This window comes from Gopherus flavomarginatus, chromosome 4, assembly GCF_025201925.1.
Source record: "Gopherus flavomarginatus isolate rGopFla2 chromosome 4, rGopFla2.mat.asm, whole genome shotgun sequence".
Taxonomy (NCBI): Eukaryota; Metazoa; Chordata; order Testudines; family Testudinidae; genus Gopherus; species Gopherus flavomarginatus.
This window is the reverse complement of record NC_066620.1, coordinates 50,027,257-50,052,883: the sequence shown is the minus strand read 5'-3', so window position 1 is coordinate 50,052,883 and position 25,627 is coordinate 50,027,257. Positions and strand designations below refer to the sequence as shown.

At 41.2% G+C, this 25,627-nt stretch overlaps 1 protein-coding gene across 1 annotated transcript in view; it reads left to right on the top strand.

The window, feature by feature from the left end:
- The window catches only part of USH2A (usherin), a 570,592-nt gene that overhangs the window by 472,189 nt on the left and 72,776 nt on the right, over positions 1-25,627 (top strand). Inside the window, exons 57-60 of the mRNA XM_050950274.1 lie at positions 1,532-1,689; positions 10,724-10,882; positions 12,093-12,255; positions 22,700-23,054. Of these exons, the coding sequence (XP_050806231.1) occupies positions 1,532-1,689; positions 10,724-10,882; positions 12,093-12,255; positions 22,700-23,054 (835 nt within the window). The remainder of the gene's footprint in view (positions 1-1,531; positions 1,690-10,723; positions 10,883-12,092; positions 12,256-22,699; positions 23,055-25,627) is intronic.

Here is a 25,627-nt window from a genome sequence, read left to right as displayed (position 1 = left end):
GGGGGTGGTGCCCACAGACAAGAATCATGCAGAGCCACTTCTGTGCGTCTGCCTAGGAGCCACACCTGCTGCTGGATGCGTCAGGGGCGCAGCGTGCTCCGCAGTGCCCCTGGCTGCACTGCTGACTGGGAGCCACTAGAGGTAAGTCCTTGCCCCACTCCCCTGCCCCAGCTCTGAGCCCCCCCCAACCTGGAACCCCTTCCTACACCCCAAACCCCTCATTCATGGCCCTACCCCAGAGCCAGCACCCTTCCTGCCTCCCTAACCCCTTGCCCCAGCGCGGAGCCCCTCTACATCCCAACCCCCTCATCCCCAGCTCCGCTGGGTCATGGGCATCAACAATTTTCTTCACCTAGGTCCCCAGAAAAGAAGTTTGAAAACCACTAATCTAGTCTGACCTCCTGCCCATTGCAGGCCACAGAACCTCACCTACCCCTTCTGTAATAGACCCCCTAACCGCTGGCTGAATTACTGAAGTCCTCAAATCATGGTTTAAAGACTTCAAGTTACAGCAAATCGACCATTGACAGCAGTTTAAACCTGCAAGTGATCCATGCCCCATGCTGCAGAGGAAGGCGAAACCTCCCCAGGGTCTCTGCCAATCTGACCTGAGGTGCTGGGGGGAGTCCTTCCCAACCACAAATATGGCAAAGAGACCCTGAGCATGTGGGCAAGACCCACCAGGCAGATACCCAGGAAAGAATTCTCTGGAGTAACTCAGAGCCCTCCGAATCCTATTGTCCCATCTCCAGCAGTTGAGGATTTTTGCTGCTGGCAGTCGCCAATAGGCCACATGCCATTGTAGGCATTCCCTACCTCAGCATCTTTCTCTGAGCTTTAATTGTTCTGGCTCATAGTTCCACTTTTCTTCTATTGGCTTGGCTCAGAGAGGTTGAAATTCTTTGCATAGCAGACTATGCACTGGGTGGTGGATAGTGCATGTTGAACATACCACTTTGAAGGTGAAAATCCCTAATAATAGCATCTTCTAATATTTTTAGGAGGCCATTCTAAAATTGTTTTTAATGTGTCACATGGTCTAAGTCAGGGGTTCCCAACGCGGTGCCCGCTGGCACCTGCCAGGGCATCCATGTGCACCCGCCTACTGGTCACTGGACAAGCAGCTGCTGAAATGCCGCTAAGAAGTGGCAATGTCAAGAAAGTGACACCTCTTGATGACGCTGCTTCATGGCGGCATTTCGGCGTCTGCTTGTCCAGCAGCCACGGTCCTCGGTGGCTAGTTGTCCAGCGCCCACCCCATGGAAAAGGTTGGGGACCACTGATCTAAGTGTTTCTTAAGATGCTATGAAATGTAATATAAAAAGTATTAGTTTGATTAGCAAGAGATGTGTGCTTTTTTTTTTTTACCTGAAAAGGACGAAAGTGGAAATCTGTATTTTAATGCAATATATATAACGTGATTTGTGGTCTGTACTTCCTAAACTGATGCAAAAGGGAAATAATTCCAGTATAAACATCTCTACAGTATTTAACCACCGTTTCTGTTGCTGCTGTTTTTGTGTTTGTGCAGATATGTTTACCAGCTGGAAGCCAGCACTGGGGGTGGAAGCAGTACTAGTGACAAACACGTTATACAAACACCAGCAGAAACACCAGAGGAAATCCATGTTCCATATAATGTCACAGTAATGGATGCATATTCCATATTTGTGGCTTGGGACGCTCCAGGTAAAAACATACTTCTGTATAGTTTCTTGTGGCAAATTAAAGAATTCCTTGTGGCAAATTAATAGCCATAGGGAAAATAATACATTGAGCAAGTCTGGTGTTTCATTCTGGTTTCATGTGTGGTGTCAGAAAGCGCATCTGTGAATTGAGTAGCTGGTATCCCATGCTGATGATTCTTATAGAGATTTAATATAATAATAATAATATTGTCCCATGTACCTGACTGTGTTGTTGTGAGGATTGAGCCTCTGTACATTGGTTTGAACATGTGAACTACTATGTATGTACTAAGTATTATTGAAAGAAACAATTCAAATAGCTGCATGTCAGGAAAACTTAATGGAAATTTCCTTCTTTCATCTTTGCTGAAACTGCGTTATTGACAGGGAAGATGCTTGTTGATGGTATAAGTTCCTGTGTTCCTAGAGCCTTAAAATGCCACTTAGCCTGGAGGATGAACGACACTGAGTTCCTGTGACAAAGACACTCCTTTCCTGTGCTTTAATTTTAAGATTCATGAACTGTACATGAAATGGCTTTTTAGTTGTCTCTGTTTCCCAACTTGGTCTTGATGCTCCTGATTTTTAAATGTTAGCAACTAGTCATGGGTTTGGCTTGCTATCATCATAAGCCATCATCAGAATTAGAGAAATCTGGATGGTTTATGGGACTAGTAATGGGATATAGAGCAGCTGTACTCAGTTGTTACCAGCCAAGGCAAATGGAGTAAGAGTGAGCCATGAACTAACCATGTTGTGGTATCCTGAGACTGCATTGCAATCTGAGATGACCCTGATTTACAATATTGAAAACTATATTTCAAACACTTCATAGTCCAGGACACTTCCAATTCAATGTTTTGGTTCATGCCCATCTTTAGTTGCAATATTTTCATTTTAATTCATCATCGGAAATTAACATCACCTCCTGCCTTACTCCCACTCTGTGTCATGGAGACAGGAGGACCAGAATCCATGGAATGATACTGATTTATATGAGGTCCTCACCCCATGTGGCTCTGTCCACTATTTCCGTAGAGAAGGCTTAAGGTTCCAGGCCTCCTGGAGGTGGTTGGGATCAGTGGAAAGATTTCTTGGCCTGGTGTGCAGATGTGTAAAGCAGGAGTTAGGTGTTAACAGCCCCCTTAATCTCACGTAACCATGGGCCAGGCTTTGGTCCACTGATAGTTTAGCCTACTTATTAGATCAACAAAATCTGAACAAATCCGCTCCAGAGTGGGTGAGTAGCAGTTAGAATTTAGTTAAATGTTTGTCACCCCATCAAGGATAAGTGTTGTATTGAGTCAGTACAGATCATGGCTTCACTGGCATGCTACATTTCCCTGGCATGATAAAAATTATATTATACAGTTATTGTGGAATAAATGTTAACATCATGGATAGAAACAGAAATACAGAGAGAGAGAGAGAATGAGAGAGAGAGATCCATATTTCCGTATAGTATAGTATAGTATAGTTAATCTCCAGCAGGAACTTCTGCTTTTACTTGTACATATCCATAGAACTTATTGATAGGCCTATGTCCATCATATATTTAAATTTGTTAACAGCACAGTAGCTATAACTGAGCTTGTAGTTTTTTGTCATATTAAGTTGCAACCCCTACAGTGGACAGCGTGTCACTGGATCAGTGGTCGGGGTCATCTGTGTGTCACCTTGTATGCGTATGTTTTTTTTCAGTGTGCTGTCCAGCTCTGTGCAGATAGCTGGTTCAGCAGACCTTGATAATACTACCCAATGTTGTTAAGTGTTGAAGGCTGGAAAGTCCTTGTCTTGGTAATGCTGTTCAGGCTGCCTAGTGCTTCTGTTCTTGAAGCTTCAGTGCTATTACTGTTAACAGCATATAAGGCAGCCTGCTCATTCAGCAAACCCTGATGTTACGTATAAAAAAAGACCACAGGCACAGCTTGGTAACAAAGGCACTTGGCCAGGTTTATTGCCCCCTAGGCCCAGCATCAGTGCCCTGGCTTTGTGGTTACAGGTACACTGGCACATGACTGGCTAGGAGTGAGACAAGGCTCAGTCAGCAGTGAAAATATCTGCTGTTCCCTGGGCCACACAAAAAATTACAGCAAAATACCCCAACATTTATAGCTAAAACTAACAATTAGGATACACAACTTACACACAACCTTATGTATTTCATAACAGTTGTTTGTTACCTTCCCTTGTTCCTAATATCTTAAGCTAAATTGGAAAGTGTCTGTACTAGCTGAAATGCATTTACATAAATATCTGGTGCCTAATACAATAGCAACAACTTTGCCAATTTCATGTACTAAACAGTGAACTTACAAGCATCTGCTTTAATACGTGACCTGACTTGGGTTCACAGTCTCTGGTTCAGGCCTTAAATCTTGCACCAGGCCATCTCTCCCCACTGCGCTTACTTTTTTAATGAAGCACATTAATGTGTTTTCAAATGTCTAGATAGTAGTTATTTTTCAGGTAACAATTTTCTTTGATATTGGTCTTTGAAAAACTTTTGAAATGTTTGTTTACAGCAGGAAGAACAGTGTGAGGTTTTTCAGTGAACTCTTTTTTTGATATCCCTTCTTCCTAATTATTTAAGACATTTTCACGTTGAAGACTAGCCACTGTCTACGTGAAAGTCAGAGGGCATTGACAGTAACTTCCCGTAGAAAAACCATTTTGCATTCAAGTATGGCTTAATAAGTTTTGTGGTGATGCTTGACGCTAACTCTGCCCATTTAACCAGTGGCTACTAGGTCTATAATACCCTGAGCTGTCAATCTTTTAATTTGCAGAAGCACAAAATCCATTATAGAAATGGTAGAATATATGAAAAAGATTAAAATCTTAAATTAAACTTTTCCCCTGACTGCCAGGAAGGATTTAGAACCCAGCAAGAAGGGAGGTGAATGTGACTTGTGTATAATCTACAGCTGATTTTATTGGAAAGTGCCTCCTACTCTGCTGTAGTTTTGATAGTAGGTGTCATTTAAGGTCCTGAATATTCAGTAACATTAGAAATAAGTTTTAAAATGCAAGAAAATATTGAAATGGTGAAGAAAAGCCTTGTGGGAATGGAGTGTTTGTTGAAAAAGTTTCTCAACATAGTCTGGATCTTTTCAATTGTCTATTTGAATTCATGTAATTGGCAGTAGGTTAGAAGTCTGAGAATAAGGCTCTAGTAAGTCAATGGTCAACATAATACACTTCATTGTTTTGAGTATAGGACTTTGTAAAAGGGCAAATGGGTTCCTGAAACCATCCACATTGTGGGATTGGGCTTTCATCAATATTTGCCGGACCTGGGTTTAATCTGTGCACACAATATATAGAGGTCCCCCTGTAGGAGTCCATGTTCTCTGTCAGACCCACATACCCCTCTTCTTCGGGTCCTGAGATGCACTCCAGACATATAACTTAGTTATGTTGGTCTTGATAGGGGCTGAGTGACTGGATCCCTCTCATTTCCTACTCCCAGCTGAGTCCCAGTCTTCAGGCCTTTAAGGGAATCTGAGTGGCTTCTCCCACAACATGGTCTTTGGGATGGGCAGTGAGGTAGGGGCCACTGTTTCTTCAGTGAAAAGGTCTTCAAGTGCACAGGATATATCTGTTCTTACCACACCAGTAGGGCAATAGCAATAGCAATAGCAGGGAAATGCTCTGCTGCCAAAACACACACTGTGCACAGGGGCATAGATTCATATAGTACCCCTAAGAGATTAATGGAAGTTCCTTCATAATCATGAATTTCGGATTATGGGTCACTATACGTTGTCCATGCTGCAAATGTTTTCTTGAAGAAGAAGGGGAGATACAGGGTTAAAAATGAGTGGAGGTAGAGGCTCCCCATAGAGGCTCAAAAACTGATCTTTTGAGATGGAATGATCCTCTGTGAGTAAACCTTATAGGTCCAGATCATGTAGCCAGGGAAGCTGAGACCTGCAAGGTTAGTCTAACACTACTTGTGACCCTTATTCACTTCATGGTGCAGGATAGTCATCTTCTGTTAGATTTACTTTTTCCATGTATGAATCCTAGGTTTTGCAACACACCTATCAAAATACTGTTGTTTTCCCCTTTTCCATCCAGAATTGAGCCTTTATAATAAGGATTGGCAGTGACTCTTCCACTGAAACATTTTAATTGATATTGTTTAATTGATATACATTTTAATTGATATTGATATACATTTTAATTGATATACATTTTAATTGATATACATTTTAATTGATATTGTTTCCAGGAATAAAACTGTTTTTTATTAATCAAGTTTTGTTGAAAAGGTAGTTGGCCTTGGTATCTTCCTGTCTGTGGATAGTGGTCCACTTCGGCATTGGATCTTATCTGCTGTAATAAATTTGGATCGAATATTCACCCTCAGGATTAATTATGGACATCCTATGAGACAAATTCTCCTTTTTGAGGTTTTAATTATGATGTTTCAATATCAGTGATGTATCCAAATTCCATAACTTTAGAGATACATAACATTTTAAAGCTCCTGACCTAGCTAAATGGCAAGGTGGCTGAGCAGTGGTTAAAATGATGGATTCAGAAAAAATGTTTGATATACCTCACTCGCTAAGGGAAGTAGGGCTTTATTTTCTGAAATAGGTATCCCATTATTTTTGTGTTACACTGCATCAGCGCACAGACCTCAAAGGTACAGTACATTTCACTGATATGCCACAGAAGGATATGTTACAGTTACTATGGAACAACTGTCAATATCATAGATAGAAACAGAAAGCCTGAATGGGGAAAAAAACATAATTTTCCCCAGGCGTAACCATAAATGTTATTGGTAGGTAGACAAGTATCCACCCTACATTTAAACTCATTAACACCACCAATAGCTCTCACTGTGGCCTACCCCTGCCAAGTGTCTTCAATTGCTATGAACTTCAGCAAAAGCTGACGTCCACCAAAACCCACAGGATCATGTCCTCTGTTGCCAGATTGCCTGTTTCATATGTTAATGATTTTCTCGATTTAAATATCCCCTTTTCTCATATAATAGAGTTCTATTTCACTCCATCAGTCTGTGCTTCCAAGTTTTTCATAGCATATGCAGATTGCACATTGTGTAGAGTGTTCGGATTTCTACCTATATTCTTCCTGGGGCCCCACCTGGTATTTGTGTACCAGACTTAGGTGTTCTGGTAGCCTGGTTTCTTTTTGCCCCCCCTAAGCCTGATATTGTCTTAGTTCTTGATAGTAATAAGTATGACCCAATAGATAGCTCTGAAGATTGTAATTCAAAGGAATTAATTTTCCAGATCAGTTGGTTTTCTAGGATAATTTAGTATTTGTGATATGCACAAAGCTTGTGTATTACTGTGCTGGTAAAGGTCAAAATGTTCAAACTTGGACGCTTAAAGTTAGATGCGTAAATCCATATTTAGGCATCTAAATAAGTGGATTGATGAGTGCTCAGAATTGTCATTGCCTTCAATAGGAGCAGTGGTTACAGAGCATCTTTCTCAGGGTACTTAATGTAGGTGCTTACATATGGATTTAAAATACTTAATGTTAGTTATCCAAGTATACTAGTTCTGGCTGTAATGTGTGGTACCAGTTTATTGTTCATAATTACAATTATTTGGCACATTAACCTCTTACTTAGATTTTAATAAAAGACATGACACTTGTATTCCAAAAAGTCTTCAAAAATAACTATAAAACTTCAGTTATTTGGTTTAATGGTGGTTGAATTTCACATTACATTAAGTAGTTTTCAGCAATTGATTTCAAATGGACATTTGTTCACCAGTCTTTAAAACAAGATTGTGATTTTCTTTTTCTCTTTTAAACATATTTTGCTGCAAATTCTACCTTATGAGCTACCCTAGTTTTGAAGTAAACAGGGCTGTCAAACCTAATTTGCTGGGTTTTTTTCACAGAATTGTCCATTATACATTATCCAAATGCAACAGCAAAAAAACAAGATTTAGTTTGATTGACTTGTCCCATTGCAAAGTATGCACCTGCTGTGAAATGAAGTTGCAGAGGAAAAAAGTGGAATATTTTAACTTTTTTATTTGTAAAGATAATCAGGGTTTTTCTGATTACATCTTAACTTCATAAATGTTAAATAACCTATCAGCATCTAGTTGTTGTAAATTATGAAAAGGAGTATTGCTGAGAATATTAACCAACTAAATCTTTGTTCTTTAGTGAACATGAAAATATGTTATGGCAGGTTGTCATTATGCTCATGGTAACTTTGACACCAAATAACAAAACTGCCATTTGCACTTAGGGTAAATTGGTTCACTTATGCTTTTACTGTTCCTTTTATTTTGACATAAATTTATGAACTCTGAAACTAACCAAGTCATGTGGTTTCCCAGCTGATTATAACAAATATGCCCATTTCATTTCATTCAGTCATCAGAGCACCTACGGTAGATAGTTTCAAACTTACTGCAGATCTTTTAGGGTATATCTGAACATACAAAGTTTTTCATGCATTCTAACTATTCATTTTTTCTCTTTTTCAAAGGGTAAAGTGATCACTTGGTGTTAGCACTAGGTGAATACTGGGAAGAATTTCCATTTAATATTCCTTTGCATTTTTCAGTGCACTTGTTTTGACACATTTGCACTTTTGTGATCACTTTTTAAGATAAACTTCAAAAGGAGTTTACTGGCATGACCATTCTCCAACAAAGTAAATTTTAAGAGCATATTGTAGACTATTCATATAAAGTGAATTTTGAATCAGTGATCACAAGCAAATATACTGTATCTTAAGAGGTTATACTCAGTCAGAGAGCATAAACTTATCATGTGGCTTGTACATTTCCCAATATGAGATGTATATGTAAGTACAATGTATACACTGATACTGACATACATGATGCTTTGTGAATATAGAATTGAATTGCTAGTGAGAAAGGACCTATTTCTTATAACTCTGAAAATGATTCACCTCTGTCATGGTTATATCCTATAGTATAATGCTGCTTAAAAATCTTGTAATAATACATGTATAAATATACACATAAAGAGTGAGAATTTTAGACACTAGCCTTCATTTTTTCCAGGGCCAAATAATTGTGAGCACAGTCATGATCCTGCAGTCTGTCTCACTGAGATGTGTAAGGCCTTAAGTTTTTTGTGGGTGCAGTCAGAAAGGTAGAGGCTAATTCTTCCCACTGCCAGTGCGGACTCGACATGGACCAAGAGGGGAGACTTTATGTCTCTTTTATGCTAGGGCTCATGAGGAGCAAATCAGCTCTAGAGCAGGTAGAGCAACCTGAAGCTGCCCTAGCTTGTAGGAATTGCCAGGATTCAGGACTGCCATAGCGACACTTCCTGCCATCACTGATGTCCCCTTCCTGCCATCAGGGATTTCAGCAGAAGCAGTGCAGAACTAGTGAGGTGGGCTCTACAACTGTCAGAGAGGCCTTCTGTGTTGGAGAAGCATATCGGAGAGGCTACTTTCCACCAACTTAGAGTCCACGGTGCAGGGGTGAATTCCCCCCAATGGTACATTCAGACAGCAAAAGCTGTGCACAGGCTAGCCTACCCAACCTAGCGTGCATTCAGACAGTGTTGGTAACAATAACCGTGAAGACAGCACAGTGCAGGCTAGGGGAGATACGATTGCTTTCTATAAATACATCCGAGGGATAAATACCAGGGAAGGAGAAGAATTATTTAAGCTTAGTACCAATGTGAATACAAGAACAAATGGATATAAACTGGCCATCAGGAAGTTTAGACTTGAAATTAGACAAAGGTTTCTAACCATCAGAGGAATGAAGTTCTGGAATACCCTTCCAAGGAGAGCAGTGGAAGCAAAAGACATATCTGGCTTCAAGACTAAGCTTGATAAGTTTATGGAAGGGAGGGTATGGTAGGATAGCCTAATTTTGGCAATTAATTGATCTTTGACTATTAGCAGTAAATATGCCCAATGGCCTGTGATGGGACACTACATAGGGTGGGATCTGAGTTACTACAAATAATTCTTTCCTGGATGTCTGGCTGGTGAGTCTTGCCCACATGCTCAGGGTTTAGCTGATCACCATATTTGGGGTTGGGAAGGAATTTTCCTCCAGGGCAGATTGGCAGAGGCCCTGGGGTTTTTTCGCCTGCCTCTGCAGCATGGGGCACGGTTCACTTGCTGGAGGATTCTCTGCACCTTAAAGTTTTTAAACCACAAGTTGAAGACTTCAGTAACTGAAACATAGGTCAGGGGTTTGTTACAAGAGTAGGTGGGTGAGATTCTGTGGCCTGCATTGTTTAGGAGGTCAGACTAGAAGATCATAATGGTCCTTTCTGACCTTAAAGTCTATGAGTCTATGAGAAGGAAGAAATAGCCAGCCTCTCCGCAAAACCAGTGAGGGAAGCACAGACAGGTTGAGCCTCACCCAGGTGCCTCACCCAGGCACCCAAGAAAAGGACTCTCTGCTTGCTGAGCCATTTCCCAGCTAGGGAAGAAAGGAGCCAAAGCCTGCTTCAGGAAGGATCTTCAACTCAGCCCCAGCTATCAAGAACCAGTTGATATCCCATGAGAAATGGACCATTAGAGGACTGTGCCTCCAACTGAGCTGAAGAGAACAATCTGTCAGTTATCTGGGACTACAGCCACTACAGTAATTAGAATAAAAAAGATAATCAACAGCCATTACTGTATTCGTGTTTAACTCTAGGCCCCCTTCCTCCAAATAAAAAAAAATGTGTCTACACTCTGTTGTGGAGTTGAGTCACACTCCCATAGACATTCTATAGTGGCAAATTTGCATCAATTTCAGTGAGCCTGTACACATCAAGAGAGGTTCTCATGAAACAGATTTATTGAAGTGTATTGGTTCTCAGATATATTTTCATACATTTCCTGTTACACCTTTTCCTGTTGGGAACTGCAGCCAGATTTTATTTTTGTTTATATTTAAATAATTTTGGTTTCTAAAGTGAAGTCACAACAGAGGCATTTACAAAAGCTGCAGATAATCAGTGCTTCTTAGGATTTGACCCACACTGTTATTAAACAACAATTATCCTGTGTACTATTTTCTATTCTATAACAGGGATATTCAACACCAATATGCCTTTGGAATATAATGTCTTACTAAATGCTGGCAGTACCTCACCATTGGTAAGACCAGTAGGTCGTCCTCATTTTATCCTTGTGGATGGCCTGAATCCATACACACATTACGAGATAAGGATACAAGCTTGCCAGAATGGTAAGATGGCTTCAGAGTTTCACTCGCATGATCGATAGAGAGAGCAGATTTGCAAAATAGATTCAGTTCAACAAAATAGATTTTTTATTTCTAAACTGAAGTGAAATGTTTACCCAGTAAAAATAAAGCCTAGCACTGTGGAGCATTATACATTTCCCTATATTATATCATGAATATTTTAAGTGAAGATTAAGATGCCTGTATTTCCGGGAATATATCATGTTTTATCAAATGCCTTATGAGAATGGCTGAAGTGTTTTTGAAATATCTTGTTCCCTGTAGGAGAAAATCCTTGCCCCAGTGGTGTCAGTTGCTCCAGTATTTGGCTTATAAAGAGTAATAAACAATAACAATAACAAAAAGATAGCTGGAAAGCCCAGATATTATGTAGAAAACATTCACTTTCTACTTCCTTATTTAAAGTTATTGGGAATGTTCACAATCTGATCTGAGAAAAAAAATCTTGCATGTGGCAGACAGGGCCTGGTTCTCTTCTTCCTTATGCTGGTGTAAACCAGGAGTAACTCTGTTGAACTCAATGGGGTTACACTGGTTTAAATTAGTACTTAATTATGAGGTTCAGCACTCATTTGAGGCACCAATTTATTTCCTACACACAAACTTGCTATTATTTCATTGTTACTTTAAGTAACTGACTTCAGGTATGCTAGATCCTGAAACTCAGCCTTAAAGAAAACTATGAAAGAAATATGGAACATTTGCTATTGCGTTTAGTGGGAGCAGAGTCAGGCCAACACTAAACACTTTTAAAATCCCCATCCAAAGTCTTCAAGCTTCTTCCATTGCTATTTTTGGTATTGTGCCCTTCATTATGGGACTTCTAAAGGCCAGTCTCAGATAACTGGATCTGGGCAGCTTGGCCGCTATGATGTGACACACATAGTATTTAAAAATACATATTAAACGCATTAGAAAGGAAAATGAATAATTAATTGGTTCACCTTTCATACACTAAATGCTCGTATTACTACTACCTTTATTTCACATCATGATACGCTCCTTTTCCTTACGGCTAAAATGTCTAAATAAGAAACCTTTGCTTTTATTCACAGAAAATAGCCACTGTATATTCAGATTAATGAAGCACTTTTGTTCCCTACATTTTCATGCTTTAGACAATTAAAAGATCACTTTTTTTTTGTTGTGGAAAACTTTGACCTTTTAAGTTAATTTCTGATTTTCTTCCCAGGTGGCTGTGGAGTAGGCAGTCGGACATACGCAAGGACTTCTGAAGCACCTCCTAAGGGACTGAATCTACCTATAGTTAGGGCAACTGGATCTGGAGTAATAGAAGTAAAATGGTTACCACCTAGGAAACCAAATGGAATCATAATTAACTACTTTATTCACAGGTAGACATTTTTATACCTCTATATCATCCCCTTGCATTTAGTCTTAATAAAGCATTTACTTAAGTAGTCCAAGTAATACTGGTATGTGAACATAGTGTTTAAAAATGTACAGCATGCTGCTTGAGCCATGAAGCGAAGCGTTGCCTGGTTTCTGGCATTTTGAGTGTTATGTTAGGAGGATATTCGTCAGTGGATTGGCAAGTTGCTGATAGGAACTTCAACACAGTTTGTAATCTTGCTCCATGTTGGAGCTATCATAAATGACATGCAGTAGGTAGAACCACATTTTCTAAAAATAGAGGCAAAATTTGAATAAATAGATGAAAGGAATGAATGAACCATATGCTTGTAGACTTGGTGCAAAATGCATTCTAACCACAATTAGGTGAAGATGGCAGTTGGAAAAGAGCCAGTTTTGACTTGGGTAGGAGGTAGAGTGCATCTGAACCAAAGTAATGATGATGTAGTTGGGTTACTGAGTTAAAACTAAAAAGAACAGGAGTATGTGTGGCACCTTAGAGACTAACAAAAGCATAAGCTTTCGTGGGCTACAGCCCACTTCATCGGGTGCATGAAGCCAGAAATTGGAGACAGGTAGTCAAAGACAAAGAGAGGACATGGAAAGTACTCAAATGTAAATTAACGTATACTTTATGGCTGCTTAAATGCTGACGTCGGAATAGGTGAGAGTCATACTGGGCAGGACTAGTGGTGGGTGGGCCCTCTGTTTAAGCATTTAAACTGAATCAGGGTGTTTTCGAGATCACGTATGTTATTTGCCAGAAATAATTACATTGGGTTAGTATTACAGAGCTCTTCCAGTTAAATTACGCTGATGTTTGTCTCCTAGTGTTAACCTATGCCTCCCTGTCAAACCTCTGCTCCATAGTCTGCTGGCTCCCATAAGACTGACTGGCATGTCCTCGTGGTGCTCTGGATCTCCTGAGCCCAGCGTGCAGCCTTTTCTACATAGTTAGTTATATCTTGGAAATTTGGCTGTGCAGGAGTCTGTACTCTGCAATCAGCTTTGTGGAAACCAACTGGTGGGATCCTTATGTAATGTGGTGGTTTGGGGATGCAGAGCATAACCTCTGCACTAGAGCCTGCCAGCGCTGAGCAAGCCAACTGGCATGCTCATGTATGAGGGAAGCTTGCACAGCAGGCTTTGAAGTCTGAGCTCCAGATTCTCTCATCTCAGAACTTCCTGTCTCAAAGCCTGTGGAGCTGGCTTCCCAAGTTTTCTGAAGCCAGGATTTTTCAAAAGCTTCAGGTGTCCCCCAGGTCCTTTGGCTATTGGAAGTTTGCATTGTATTGCAGTTGTGTATAGGAAGAGGGCATTTCCAAAAAAGAGCAAGCCAAATTCCTCTTAGCAGATGTTTGAATGTGTAAGAATAATTAATGTAAATTCACATTTGCCTTAAATATATTATCACTGAGTCTCTAAAAATGCCTAATCTCTGTTTCTGTTAATTGTATAAGAAAAACACATCAAGTCTCTACTCCTTATCAAAGGAAATAAAGTATCTGTTTTAGCCCAAGACGTGACTTCACTCTGTTGGTTTTGTAAATAAAGCTGATGATTACAGTTTCTGTTCCATGGCAGCCATAGAAAAGGAAAACAGGAAATATAATGCAGAAAGCCTGCTTCAGTGAAAAATACTGTAAATTGAATTTGACAGCATTTGATGGCATTTGATTATTCTAGTCACAGCCAAACAATGATATAAAGAGTAATATGAAACAGAATGTGTTACTGCCTAGCAGACTCAAAAGCAATAAACCTTCCTCCAATGTGACACAATCACTTCACAATCATAATTGTAGCCTGTTTGATACCTCTGAGTACAGCAGAAGGGCACTGACTGACATAGATACATTTTGTTTTTTATTTAAAGTGAAATGAAAATGGCGCACTGGGGCTCCAGATACAATCGTTATATTCACCTACATAGGCATGAATCACTTGGCAGTTATTTCAGCTGAAGTTTAAATGTGCTTAGACAACAACAATATCAAATCTTTCTCAGATAGCTGCAAAAAAAATCAGAAATTTTTAAGGACAGAAATAGGATGTAAGCATATAGTTCTTTGTCATTCTTTTGCCACATGTAGGCTTATATTGTTATAGCAACAAGACTGCAGTATTTCTGGGGGAGGTTATGGCATGTAATTTCTTCTTCATCATTTGCCTCTTCCTTGCTGTATCTCCACCGAAATAAATTCATTTAACTCAAAACATTGAATGTTTGGGATGCCATCATGTGGAGATGTTTCTATTAAAATTGCAGGAGTTTTGCTTGCCTGTAGAATTATAAAAGTGCTTACAAAATAATTTAATTCTGCCAAAAACATTTGGGGTGGAGTGTAATTGGTTGTATTTTACCTCTGAGTAGTGGGACAGCTGTAAACATCTCATAGAATAGAGGCAGACACATTTTTTTCAACAAGGACCACAACTTAACAGAGACTGTCTCGTGAACCACCTCCCCTTTCATTCACAATCATGGAGTCCACTGTCCCTTGCATTCAGTATTATATAACATCTCTGTGACAACCACAGCAGTTGCTAGCCTGGAAAAGGAATATTAGGGAAGTAATTTAATGTATATCTAGCTGCCTTTTAATGAGATGTAGTAACTGGAAACAAGGCCAGCCGGCATCATGTGATCACCAGTCACCAAGTGCTCTGTGGTCCTCAGTTTGAGAACTGATTATATAGAAAAAATTACCTATAAAATTAGAAATATGTGGGGTCCAATTCAGATCTGGTTTAAGCTGGTGCAACTTCAGTGGAAGTATCTCAGCTAAATTCAGCAGGGGTGCATTATTTAGAACATAAATATAAGTGGGATAATAGTGTAACTTGCACAGGCCTGGCATTCAGTAGGCTTGCAGGGCCGATGCAATCATTTAAGCGACCTAAGTAGTTGCCTAGGGCGCTGGCATTTGGAGGGCGCCATTTTCTTCGGCAGCAACCGTGGCGGCCAGATCTTCGGCCGCCCCGGTCCTCTCCGGCATTTAGGCAGAGGGAGATGGGGCAGGGGAGCACAGGGAGGGCCGCCTGCAGCAAGTAAGGCCGGTGGGGGCGGCACGCAGGGGAACTCCCCGCCCCAGCTCACCCCTCCCCGCCTCCTCCCCAAGCACACCATGGCTGCTTCGTTTCTCCCGCCTCCCAGGCTTGCGGCGCCTAAGCTGATTGGCGCCGCAAGCCTGGGAGGCAGGAGAAGTGAAGCAGCCATGGCGTGCTCAGGGTGGAGGCAGGGCAGGGGTGAGTTGCTTCATTTCTCCTGCCTCCCAGGCTTGCGGCGCCAATCAGCTTAGGCGCCGCAAGCCTGGGAGGCAGGGCTGGCGCTTCCATTAGGTGACCCTAGGTGGTCGCCTGGGGTGCCAGGATTTGGGGGGGTGGCATTTTGTGCGCTCCCTACAGGGTGCAGAGGAGCTTCCGGTTCCACTTCCATCGCGTCACCAAAGAAGGACCTTCTACCAACGTGCCGCGGAAAACAGTGGCAGGCAATTGAGCAGCTCAATGACTGCCGCTGTTGCCTGCGGCATTTCAGCGGAGGGACCTTCTTTGGCGGTGCAATGAGAGTGGAACCGGAAGCTCCCGCGTGCCCCGTGAGGAGCGCACAAAATGCCACCCCCCGAATTCTGCCTGCGGCGCCAGAAACTCTGATGCTGCTCCTGCTGGAAGGTGAGAGAAGTGAAGCAGCCACGGCGTGCTCGGGGTGCTCGTGCTTGTGCGCAAAGCAGGGGTGAGCTGGAGTGGGGGGGGTGCCTCAGGGCGGAGGGTGGGGGGTGAGGAGCTGCTGCAGGGGGAGTGCCTCAGGGGGGAGGGGGGAGCTGCCGTGGGGGGGTGCCTCAGGGTGGGGGCGTGGGGGGGGGCACCAGGTGGAAGTTTCACTTAGGGTGCGAAACATCCTTGCACCAGCCCTGTAGGTGTGCAGAATGAGTCTAGGGGAGAGGGAAAGGGATTTAACAGAAAAAGTAACAGTGGTAATTAAGATACAGCAAATGCTATGGGCTGATGACAGCTGTGACTTGCTCTTCCTTATTCTTCCCTTTGGAATGTCAGTTATGCTAATTTTTCACATCCACTGAGAGCCCGTTTAGTGTTAGTTCCACCACTTTACTACTCCCCTGCATTGTTTACACTTGATGTGCAGCTTACTAGACACTTAGATGTTACTGTAGTATAAAGACCTATATCGATGGCTATATTAACTGATGTGAGTGCTGCATTTGGCTCATGATTATTATCAGTTTTATCTGTAATGAATATAAATCATGGTCTGAATTACTGTTTTAATGTGCGCCCAACTCATGTCCTTTTTTTGTATATTTTTCCTACATTAAAGTCTGTATTTTTTTTAAAAAGAAACACAATATAAATTTCTGGAGGTGTGTCATGACTGAATTATAACTAGGGCTACTCGGTTGCTCTGCATGGAAGATAGAATTAGGGTGCGTTGTGAAGCACATTGTCCCTGCAAGAACTTGTAGGGGCATTTTGCCTCAGGCCTGTACAATGCTTCCAATGCCCTCACCACCTGGGCCTAGGGACAACACGCAGCACTAGTCCATGTTCTCTTTTGGCTTTGTAAGGATTGGGGTCAGGATGGGACATGGCTCTGAAGGCATATTCTGAGCATGGCGCCAGAGGCAGAGCTGGTGCATCCAAAAATACAAGGATTCACTGACTATCTCCCGTGAGGGAAGGGAAGAGCAGGTGCTGTAGTCATTGTTGCAGTCTTGTGATTGTAGTAGTAGCTGTTTAGTCATCTGGCATGGAGGATGATGTCCCGTCCTCCCAACCCCTGCTAGAGCCTGGTGTGGGGCCAGGGAGGATTTGCCCAGTGCTTAATTTGTAATCATAGAATATTAGGGTTGGAAAGGACCTCAGGAGGTCATCTAGTCCAACCTCCTATGCTCAAAGCAGGACCAATCCCCAGATTTTTACCCCAGTTCCCTAAATGGCCCATCAAGGATTGAACTCACAACCATGGGTTTAGCAAGCCAATGCTCAAACCACTGAGCTATAAGGAAAGAGGTGCCAAAAGTCACGTAAAGAGATGCTGGGACTCAAGCAATGATTTTCTTTCATAATTGATGCAGCAAGCCCAGAGGTGCCAGGGCTATGAACTGCCAAGCCTAGAGGTGCCAGAGCTCAGGCCTGGCAAGCCCTGGAACAAATTAAGCACTGGATTTGCCCTTTATAAAATAACTCTCTTTGAGCAGCTTTAAACTGAGCACAGGCAGCAAATCTGAGTGTGCAGATTGAGACAGCTTCCAGCTCCTGGAAATGTTATTTTCCTGTGCAGCTCACTGTACAGAAGAAACACTTCCAGTTAAATGAGCAGTTGAATCTTAAATCTTAAATCTTAAGTCGATTGAAATGATTACAGACTGTTCAACCACTTCTGTTCAAAGTTTATTCATACATGAAGATATTCTGGGTTTTAGCACCACAGATGGAACCATTTACCTAACCATAAGTTTCATTCATTAAATATTCAGTAGTAATAAGATCTAAATACTTAACCAGGCTACAATGTTCAGCTTTGCTTGCGGCTGAGCTTACGGCTGGTGGCATATTTGATCTTTCGCTGTGGAGTAGCTGTTTCTCACAGAATTTCTAAAATAGTACTAAACATAAATTTGTGAATTCTAGGAAGTGCTTTAATGGTTAATTAAATTATTGTGCTAAGCAAGCCCAGATACCAGGTATTAAAGACGACTTTATTACACTTAAAATGACACCACTTTTTTACTTCTCTTTAGGAATATTTGTAAATACATTGGGAGGAGAGCACAGTTATAAGATATTGTTATTTATAATTGTTTGTGATGGCATAGGTGTGCATGACACTTTGCAGACAGAGTTTTTGCAGTCATGTTGGTCCAAGGATATTAGCGAGACAAGGTGGATGAGGTAATATCTTTTATTGGACCAAATTCTGATGGTGAGACAAGCTTTTGAGCTTATGCAGAGCTCTTCTGCAGAAAAACTAACTCAGAGGGACACAACTAAATACAAGATGGAGCAGATTGTTTAGTATAAGTAGTTAACACATATTTCAAGGGACCATTCAAGGTGAAGTGGCCCATTAACACCCCTCCAATCATAGGGAGGAAAGGGAAGGGGAGCAGCTGGAGTGGGGGTTAGTGGGTTACAAATGTTGTAATGATCCATAAATCCAGTGTCTCTATTCAGTCCATGATTATCAGTGTCTAGCAGAGTTACAAATTTAAGCTCCCAGGCTCAACTTTTGCAAGTGTTGCACAGGTTTCCTATGAGGATGAGCACAGGTATGGAGTGATCGCTTTGTGAAAAGTGCTCACCCACAGGTGATGTGGTGTATTTGTCTTTTATCATTTTCCTGTGTGAATTCATTCAAGAGTGTAGTGATTGTCTGGTTTTACCCACATAGCTGCTATTGGGGCACATTTAATGCATCGGATGAGGTTCTGATCGGCCTGTGTAGAACCTGTGGCTCTTCAAAGTTGTATTGTGCAGGGTGTTGATCATTGTAGCAATGGAGATAAGTCTGCAAGATTTACATCTGTTGTTTTGGAAGGGTCTGGTGCCACTTTTCATTGTTGCGTCCTGATCTGTGGGAACATGCCACTGATGATGAGCTTGAAGAGTTGTTTGAAGGCCAGAAGAAGTAGTTTAGGAAAGATTTATTTCAGGATGGGATTCGGGAGGGAGGAGGAGGTTATTTCTGTACTGAAGCAAGTTCTCTTGGGGTATTTGAATGGCCTGTTTCATGATGTAATCTACTTCTCTGGTGGAGTGTTCTTGTTTGGTGTTTACAGATCCAGACTAACACGGCTACCCCTCTGATACTTGTTTAGTGAAGGCGGTTTTGAGTGTGTTAAAGTATATATCCTGGACTTTCTTCTCAGAGCATATTCTGTGGTAGCTGAGTGCCTGGCTGTAGATAACAGATTTCTTGGTGTGTTTGAGGTGGTCACTCTATCTATGTGATGATCCAAGGGTTTCGGATATAGGTGTGTAAATGTGTGGACTCATCCCCGCGGCGCCTCCTGCTGGTTGCTTCGGGGAATTAGCTTGATTCCAGCCACGGAGCGCCCTCTGCAGGCCAGTGATCCACCTGTCCTCTGCTGGCCCCAGGTCCCTCCCTGGACCTCGGTGCCCCTTTAACTGGGTCTCCCCCCCTCCCAGGGGAACCCCACCCCACTATCCCCACTTTGCCTCAGTATTAGCTACTGCCTAGTCATTGTCTAGCCCCACGCCCTGGGGCAGACTGCAGTATCAGCCACTCATCATAGGCAAAGGGGTTTTGGCCTGGCTGCCTTTACCCACCCTCCGGCTGCCCCTCTGCAAGCCCAGTACCTTGCAGGCCTAGAATTAGGCCCTGCAGCCTGAGGAGTTGCTGGCCTAGGGCTTCTCAGCTCCTAAGGCTTTTTCCCCAGCCCTGCCTTCCTTTAGGTCCCCTGGGTGAGTCCCCGAGCAGCCAGGCCTGTCTCCCTCTCCAGTCAGAGACTTTTTCTGCTTCTGGCTCCCCTGGCCTTCTTATACAGCCTGTGGCTCAGTTTGGGGCGTGGCCCCCAGCTGCAGCCACTCCCGCTATCAGCCCAGGCTTCTGGCTCCAGCTACAGCCCCTTTCCAGGGCTGTTTTAACCCCTTCTCTCCCGGAGCAGGAGTCCACCCAGCTACAAGGTGTCCGTTGGCTTCCATTGCTGAAGCTGATTTTGTTATCCAGGAAGATGATGCCTGTGTGGGAGAGAGTTTAACAGACATGTGGTGGTTGTTGAAGTTAAGACGGAAATCTGTGAATCTGTGACGGAGTTTAGGTCATCTGTCCAGAGGATGAAAATATAATCGATGTATCTCAAGTATATCATTGGTTTTGTGTGGTGTGTTTGCAAATATACACCCACCTTGTCTTGATACAATTATGTGCTACACTTGATTTTAAAAACCTATGCACAGTTTCTTTGTCTTCTGACCTATCTGAGGTATTTCTAAGATACTTATCATGAAGGTACCTAAGCACTGCAAGAAGGAAATACATCTTACCGTGTGGAGCAGGGTGAGTAAACAGCAGGACAGAGGAGAAAGGTAAAGTATGCATCCATCTTTTGTAAGGGTGTGTTTCACATTGATGAGCACAGTAATACATCTGAATGATAATTCTGCATGTATTTTTAATCCGACATGGAGTAAAGTATGAAAAATCAAACTCGTGGTGCTATGCTGCAGGACACTTGATGCAGTATGGTTTAAGAGTCAATGTATAGGTCCACTCATCACTCTCTTCATTACTCATCAAAGGCTCCCACTTCTTATTTTAGGGGCAGCTAAAGAGCCTGTCCTTCCTCCCCTTCACCAAATGCCATCACCAGATCTTCAGGATCAACATGTTTTGTGGTTGGTCACTCCCCCAGTCTGGAGGAGTGAGACTCAGAAAATCTCTTTGCTTTTCTCTTGCTCCCACCCTTTAAACTTTACAATATCCTAGGGTAAGTACATCCCAGAGTTTGCTGGAAATTCTCCCATTTCTTGCAACTTGGAGAAATATGGGAGTGGCATGTTTGTGTACATGTCTACGGGCAGACACAGCTGTGTGTGTACTTATGAATATATGTGCACATGCACAACTATGTGCATTCTTGTTTATATTTGTATAAAATATATGGGAGTCTAATATTACAAGCACCTAAGATTGCTAGTATTTTTAATAGTTTTGTTGATTTTTTTATATCCTTAAAAATAGTGACTAAAGTTGGACTAACAAAATAAAAACTGACAGTATTACTGAAATTCAGATTTTTATCTTGCCAAAGAAATGTTCTTCAGCCAATGTGCATGTGAAGTAGTGATGACACCTGGTAGCCAGACACACTAATTCCACGCCTGTGAATTTGCTGTATTTTTGGTACAAGTGACAGATAATGTAATTTGATTTTTTGTTTGTTAGCATGCAGGGATAAAATGGTTTTATTTAATGTGGAGGCAAAGGTTTCAGTTAAAAGTAAGGAAAATACCAAAATCCGTGTGAGGTGCAGCACAGTTTTCACTGAGATTTATCATAGTCTTCAACCACTAGGTTTTATTCCAGACAAACATTTTGATTCCTAGTAAAGATAAGTGATTTGGCAACTTCATCTAGAAACTTATGACCTGCCTTTATCCATCAACTCTAAATTAACATCCTAGTGGCGCCAAATTGTAAAAGAGAAGCTGATCACCTGTAACCTCCATTGAAGCTTAGCAGAATCTCAGGATTTGCCAGTAGCAGAGCTACTCCTAACTGGAATGGACATATTACGTGCATATGTGTGGACAGTGATGAGTCTTCATTTGCTGACATGTGAAAGTGCCTCAAAATATTTTAAGTAGAAAATCTCTTTGAAAAAGATATGCATTTATATTATGGGAAAGCACTATGGATCATGTTTTCTAATGAGCTTTTACAATTACATCTGGAAATTGGATGTGCTCTGTCCGACTGAGAACCCTAATTTCATCCAGAAATGTGATTTTTTTTTTCATGTGCAAACTGGAGTACAGGCAAAATGTATAGGCTAGTTTTAAAGGACTGTTTGAATGTTTGTCCCTTTGTGTTCTAGGCCAGTGGTTCTCCACTGGGGGCTCTGTAAGCAGTTTTCAGGGAGTCTGCCAAAATAAACCCGCGAGTAGGGTCTGTGTTAGACTCGCTAGGGCTCAGGGCAGAAAGCCAAAGCCTGAGCAAATTAGCTTCATTGGGCACCCTGTGGCATGGGGTCCCAGGCAATAGCACTGGCCCTGGCTTTTAATCTACTGGATATGCAGAAAAACTGTTGTTGTGGCACAGGTAAGCTGTGGAATTTTTGTAGCAAGTTAGGGGAGCTTCAGAAAGAAAAAGCTTGAGAACCCCTGTTCTAGGCAACTAATTGCTTTCAATACTAAAGTGGGTCAAAGTCTTCAAAATTGAATGTTGGAGTTAGACTCCTAAGTCCTGATTTAAGTACCTAAGTAAGTGTCCAGATTTTCAAAAATGTTGAGAATCTGCAACACTTGAAAATTAGATAACTTGTTTAGGTGACTAAATATGGATTTAGGACACTATGACCTTAGTTTAGGCACTCATCTTTGAAGCCCTGGGCCTGGAGTGTTCTATAATAAAGGACAAAGTGCTATTGCAGTGCTATTACAGTAGTATTGATTGAGTTTGCACAGTTTTCTCCCACTTAATGGCAAAGAGAAATTAGTTATTTACCTTTTTCCTTGAAAGTTTTTTCAATAGTCAATACCTGACATAGGCTGATGACTTATAAGGCAAAATAAGGAGGGCAGTTCCTTGCCTATACAACGAATAGAGATAAGATCTGTATTATTCTCAAGTATAGACTGAATTTAGGACTTGTACTTCAATATTATCTGACTGTGTTTAAGTCACTGTAAGCTTTAAGTGGACTGGTTTTATTTATATTTCAGACGTCCTGTAAACACTCAAGAGGAGCTGCTTTTATTCATTTGGTCTGAAGGAGCCTTGGAATTTATTGATGCTTCTGATGCACTGCAGCCATTCACTATCTACGAATACCGTGTCAGAGCTCAAAATTCCAAGGGGTCAGTGGATAGTCTGTGGTCTTCAACACAAACTTTGGAAGCTCCACCTTGGGGCATGCAAGCCCCTTGGGCACAAGCTACAAGCGCATATTCTGTGCTGTTGAACTGGACCCAACCTATATCTCCCAATGGGATTATTTCTCAGTATCGTGTGGTCTGTCAAGAGAAACGGAGTGATCCAACATTTAGCATCCCAGCAATTACAGCACTAACTGTAGCGGTAAGAACTGGATACTAAAACCAGTGTTCAATTAATTTATATTCTGGTTTGACGTGTGTTACTTTAAAATACTGATAAAGGACCATTTTTTCCAATTAGCCTTTGGACACCTAATTTACATTCATATATATCCAGTGTATGCATAACATCTACCCATGTAGATGTCTTGTCATTGATATACAGATGCTAATGTATGATTTTGAGCACAGAGTAGTGTTTTTCTTGCATAAATAGGTGTGCATATCTACTTGTGCGTACCTCACTTTGCAAATGTGGTCCTAAATCTTCTATGTAATTGTTCATAGATTCCAAACCTGAAGGGACTGTTGTGATCTAGTCTGACCTCCTGTATAATACAGGCCATAATTCCTTTTAGAAAAAACATCCAATGTAATTTTTATTCTTTTGTTGTTTTAAGAGGCTGCTCATAACAAGCTAAACAAAATCAATCCCACTTGGATTGAATGTTTTTATTAATCTGAAATCAATGCTGGTTTAAACATGACATGAAAATTATTGTTAGTTCTACATATGTGATTTATTTACAGAATCTATGAAGCTTTGCCTCATACCTCTTCTGAATTAGAAGCAAATCAACTCTTACCAGCACACAGAATACATAATAATAATACTTCTATGCTACCCTGTACTTAAAAGTGTTTTACAAACATTAATTGATGAAGTCTCGTGTAGGTACCTTTGTCTTCATTATGGGTAAACTGAGGCACAGGTTAATGTGATTAGACCAAGACCATGATGTGAGTCAGTGGCAGAGCTGGTAATGCTGTCTCTGATTACTGACTAGTCCTCTCCTCTAACCATTCACTTCAAATCTTTCTTTAAGGGGTACGGGGGCTGCACTAAACTTTATAATGCAATGTCAGCAATTGCATTTGACTGTCTTCTGAAAACAATCTTTTATAATGTACCAAGAATCTATTGTGTTGGTATAATTTTAAGATTCGTAGGAACCCAAACTTGAATAGCTCAGATACCCTAACCTTCCTTTTGTCCAAAACGTGGGCATGTCCCAAGACCATTATCAGTTACATTGATAATCTAAAATTATTCAATATTCCATTTATATTCAGATAACTGAAGTTGTACATAGTGTCTTGCTGAGATTTAATATTCAGTATTAAGGTCTTATTGTAAACTTCCTTAGAAAAGTTCTCTTGACATAAATAAGTGGAATCTAGCTGAGGGATCTAAGGTACCCATAGGTATATGGTTCGAAAGCACACAATATCTTTCCTAGAAGCCTTAAGGATAAGATTTATCATGCCTCTTACTGTGAAAAGAGAGCGAGGTCTTGGGTTAAATGGCAGGAATGCATGCTTTTGTCCTTTGCGATCCATTGCTTCTGCACTGTACAGTGTGCTAGGTTGTAAAAATGTAGGCTGGGACTTTTCAAAGGAGCCTAACTTCCATTGAACTTCAGTGGGATTTGGATTTCCTTATGTTTCTTTGAAAAGCCCGCTAGGATGTGTAATGTGATACTTAGAATTTCAAAATGGAGAAATGTCAGAAGCTTCTTTTCACATCCTGTTCTGGCAGCATCTAACATATTTCTGAGCATCAGAATTCCCTTGTCCAGTCATGCATTGCAGTGTGTCTTCTAGGCATGCCAACAACAACAGAAAACATCCAAGATGGTTGTATTGTGGGTAATCAAATCTACTAAAATGGCCTTTTAAGTAATATTATTACAGTATATTTCTTTAACAACATCATTTAAAAGCCTTTTAAATTAACGGTTGTTATCTGTTGAATTAGTACCTTTCTGGCTCCAAAATGCTTAATTTTCCCCAAACACTAAATGGAATCACAATTACATTAGCAGCATATGCAAAGTTGTTTGTCAAATACTAAGGTGGCAGTGACTTAAATCCTTTTTTTACTTTCCTGTATCATGCGTATTTATCCATTTTACTGCCTTTGTTTTAAAAAAAAATTATACTGCCCTTTGGAAAGAAATCTCTGCATTTGATTCTCCTCTCTTCTATGCTTGTTTTATATTGGGGCAACTGCATTGAACTCAGTCACTGGTTTACACCAGTGTAACTGAGACCAGAATCAGGCCTTTTGTGGTCTGAATATATAATGTAACAGCTAGAGCCTGGAATCAAAGATATTGACATAAAGTGCACTGAGTCCTGTTATCAAAGATACCATGAGATCAGGTCAATTATCACAACAGGTGAAAACCTGGACGCTAAGTTTCAAAGTTACAACTCCTTGGAAATAGAATTTTATCGTGAACTTGCTGATACACCCTTAACTGTAGCTTTTGTGAATGAGACGCTTTAATTAAAATGTAATTTTATTGAAGGAGCTAGCATTCCAATTATTAAACTTCTGCCCCTTTAAAATATAGCTTTCAGGGGTATGAGGCTAAATCAGTTAATCTCCTAAAGCGTTTCTTCTGGCGCTCCCCATGGGATACGCCATTAGTCATTCTCTCACACAAGCTTCCATGTTACAATGCAAGACAAAGTATTGAGCAAGCAATGAGCTCTCTCCTTTATTTAATCTGTTCGACTTTTTTTATCACATTAGAATATTCCACGGGA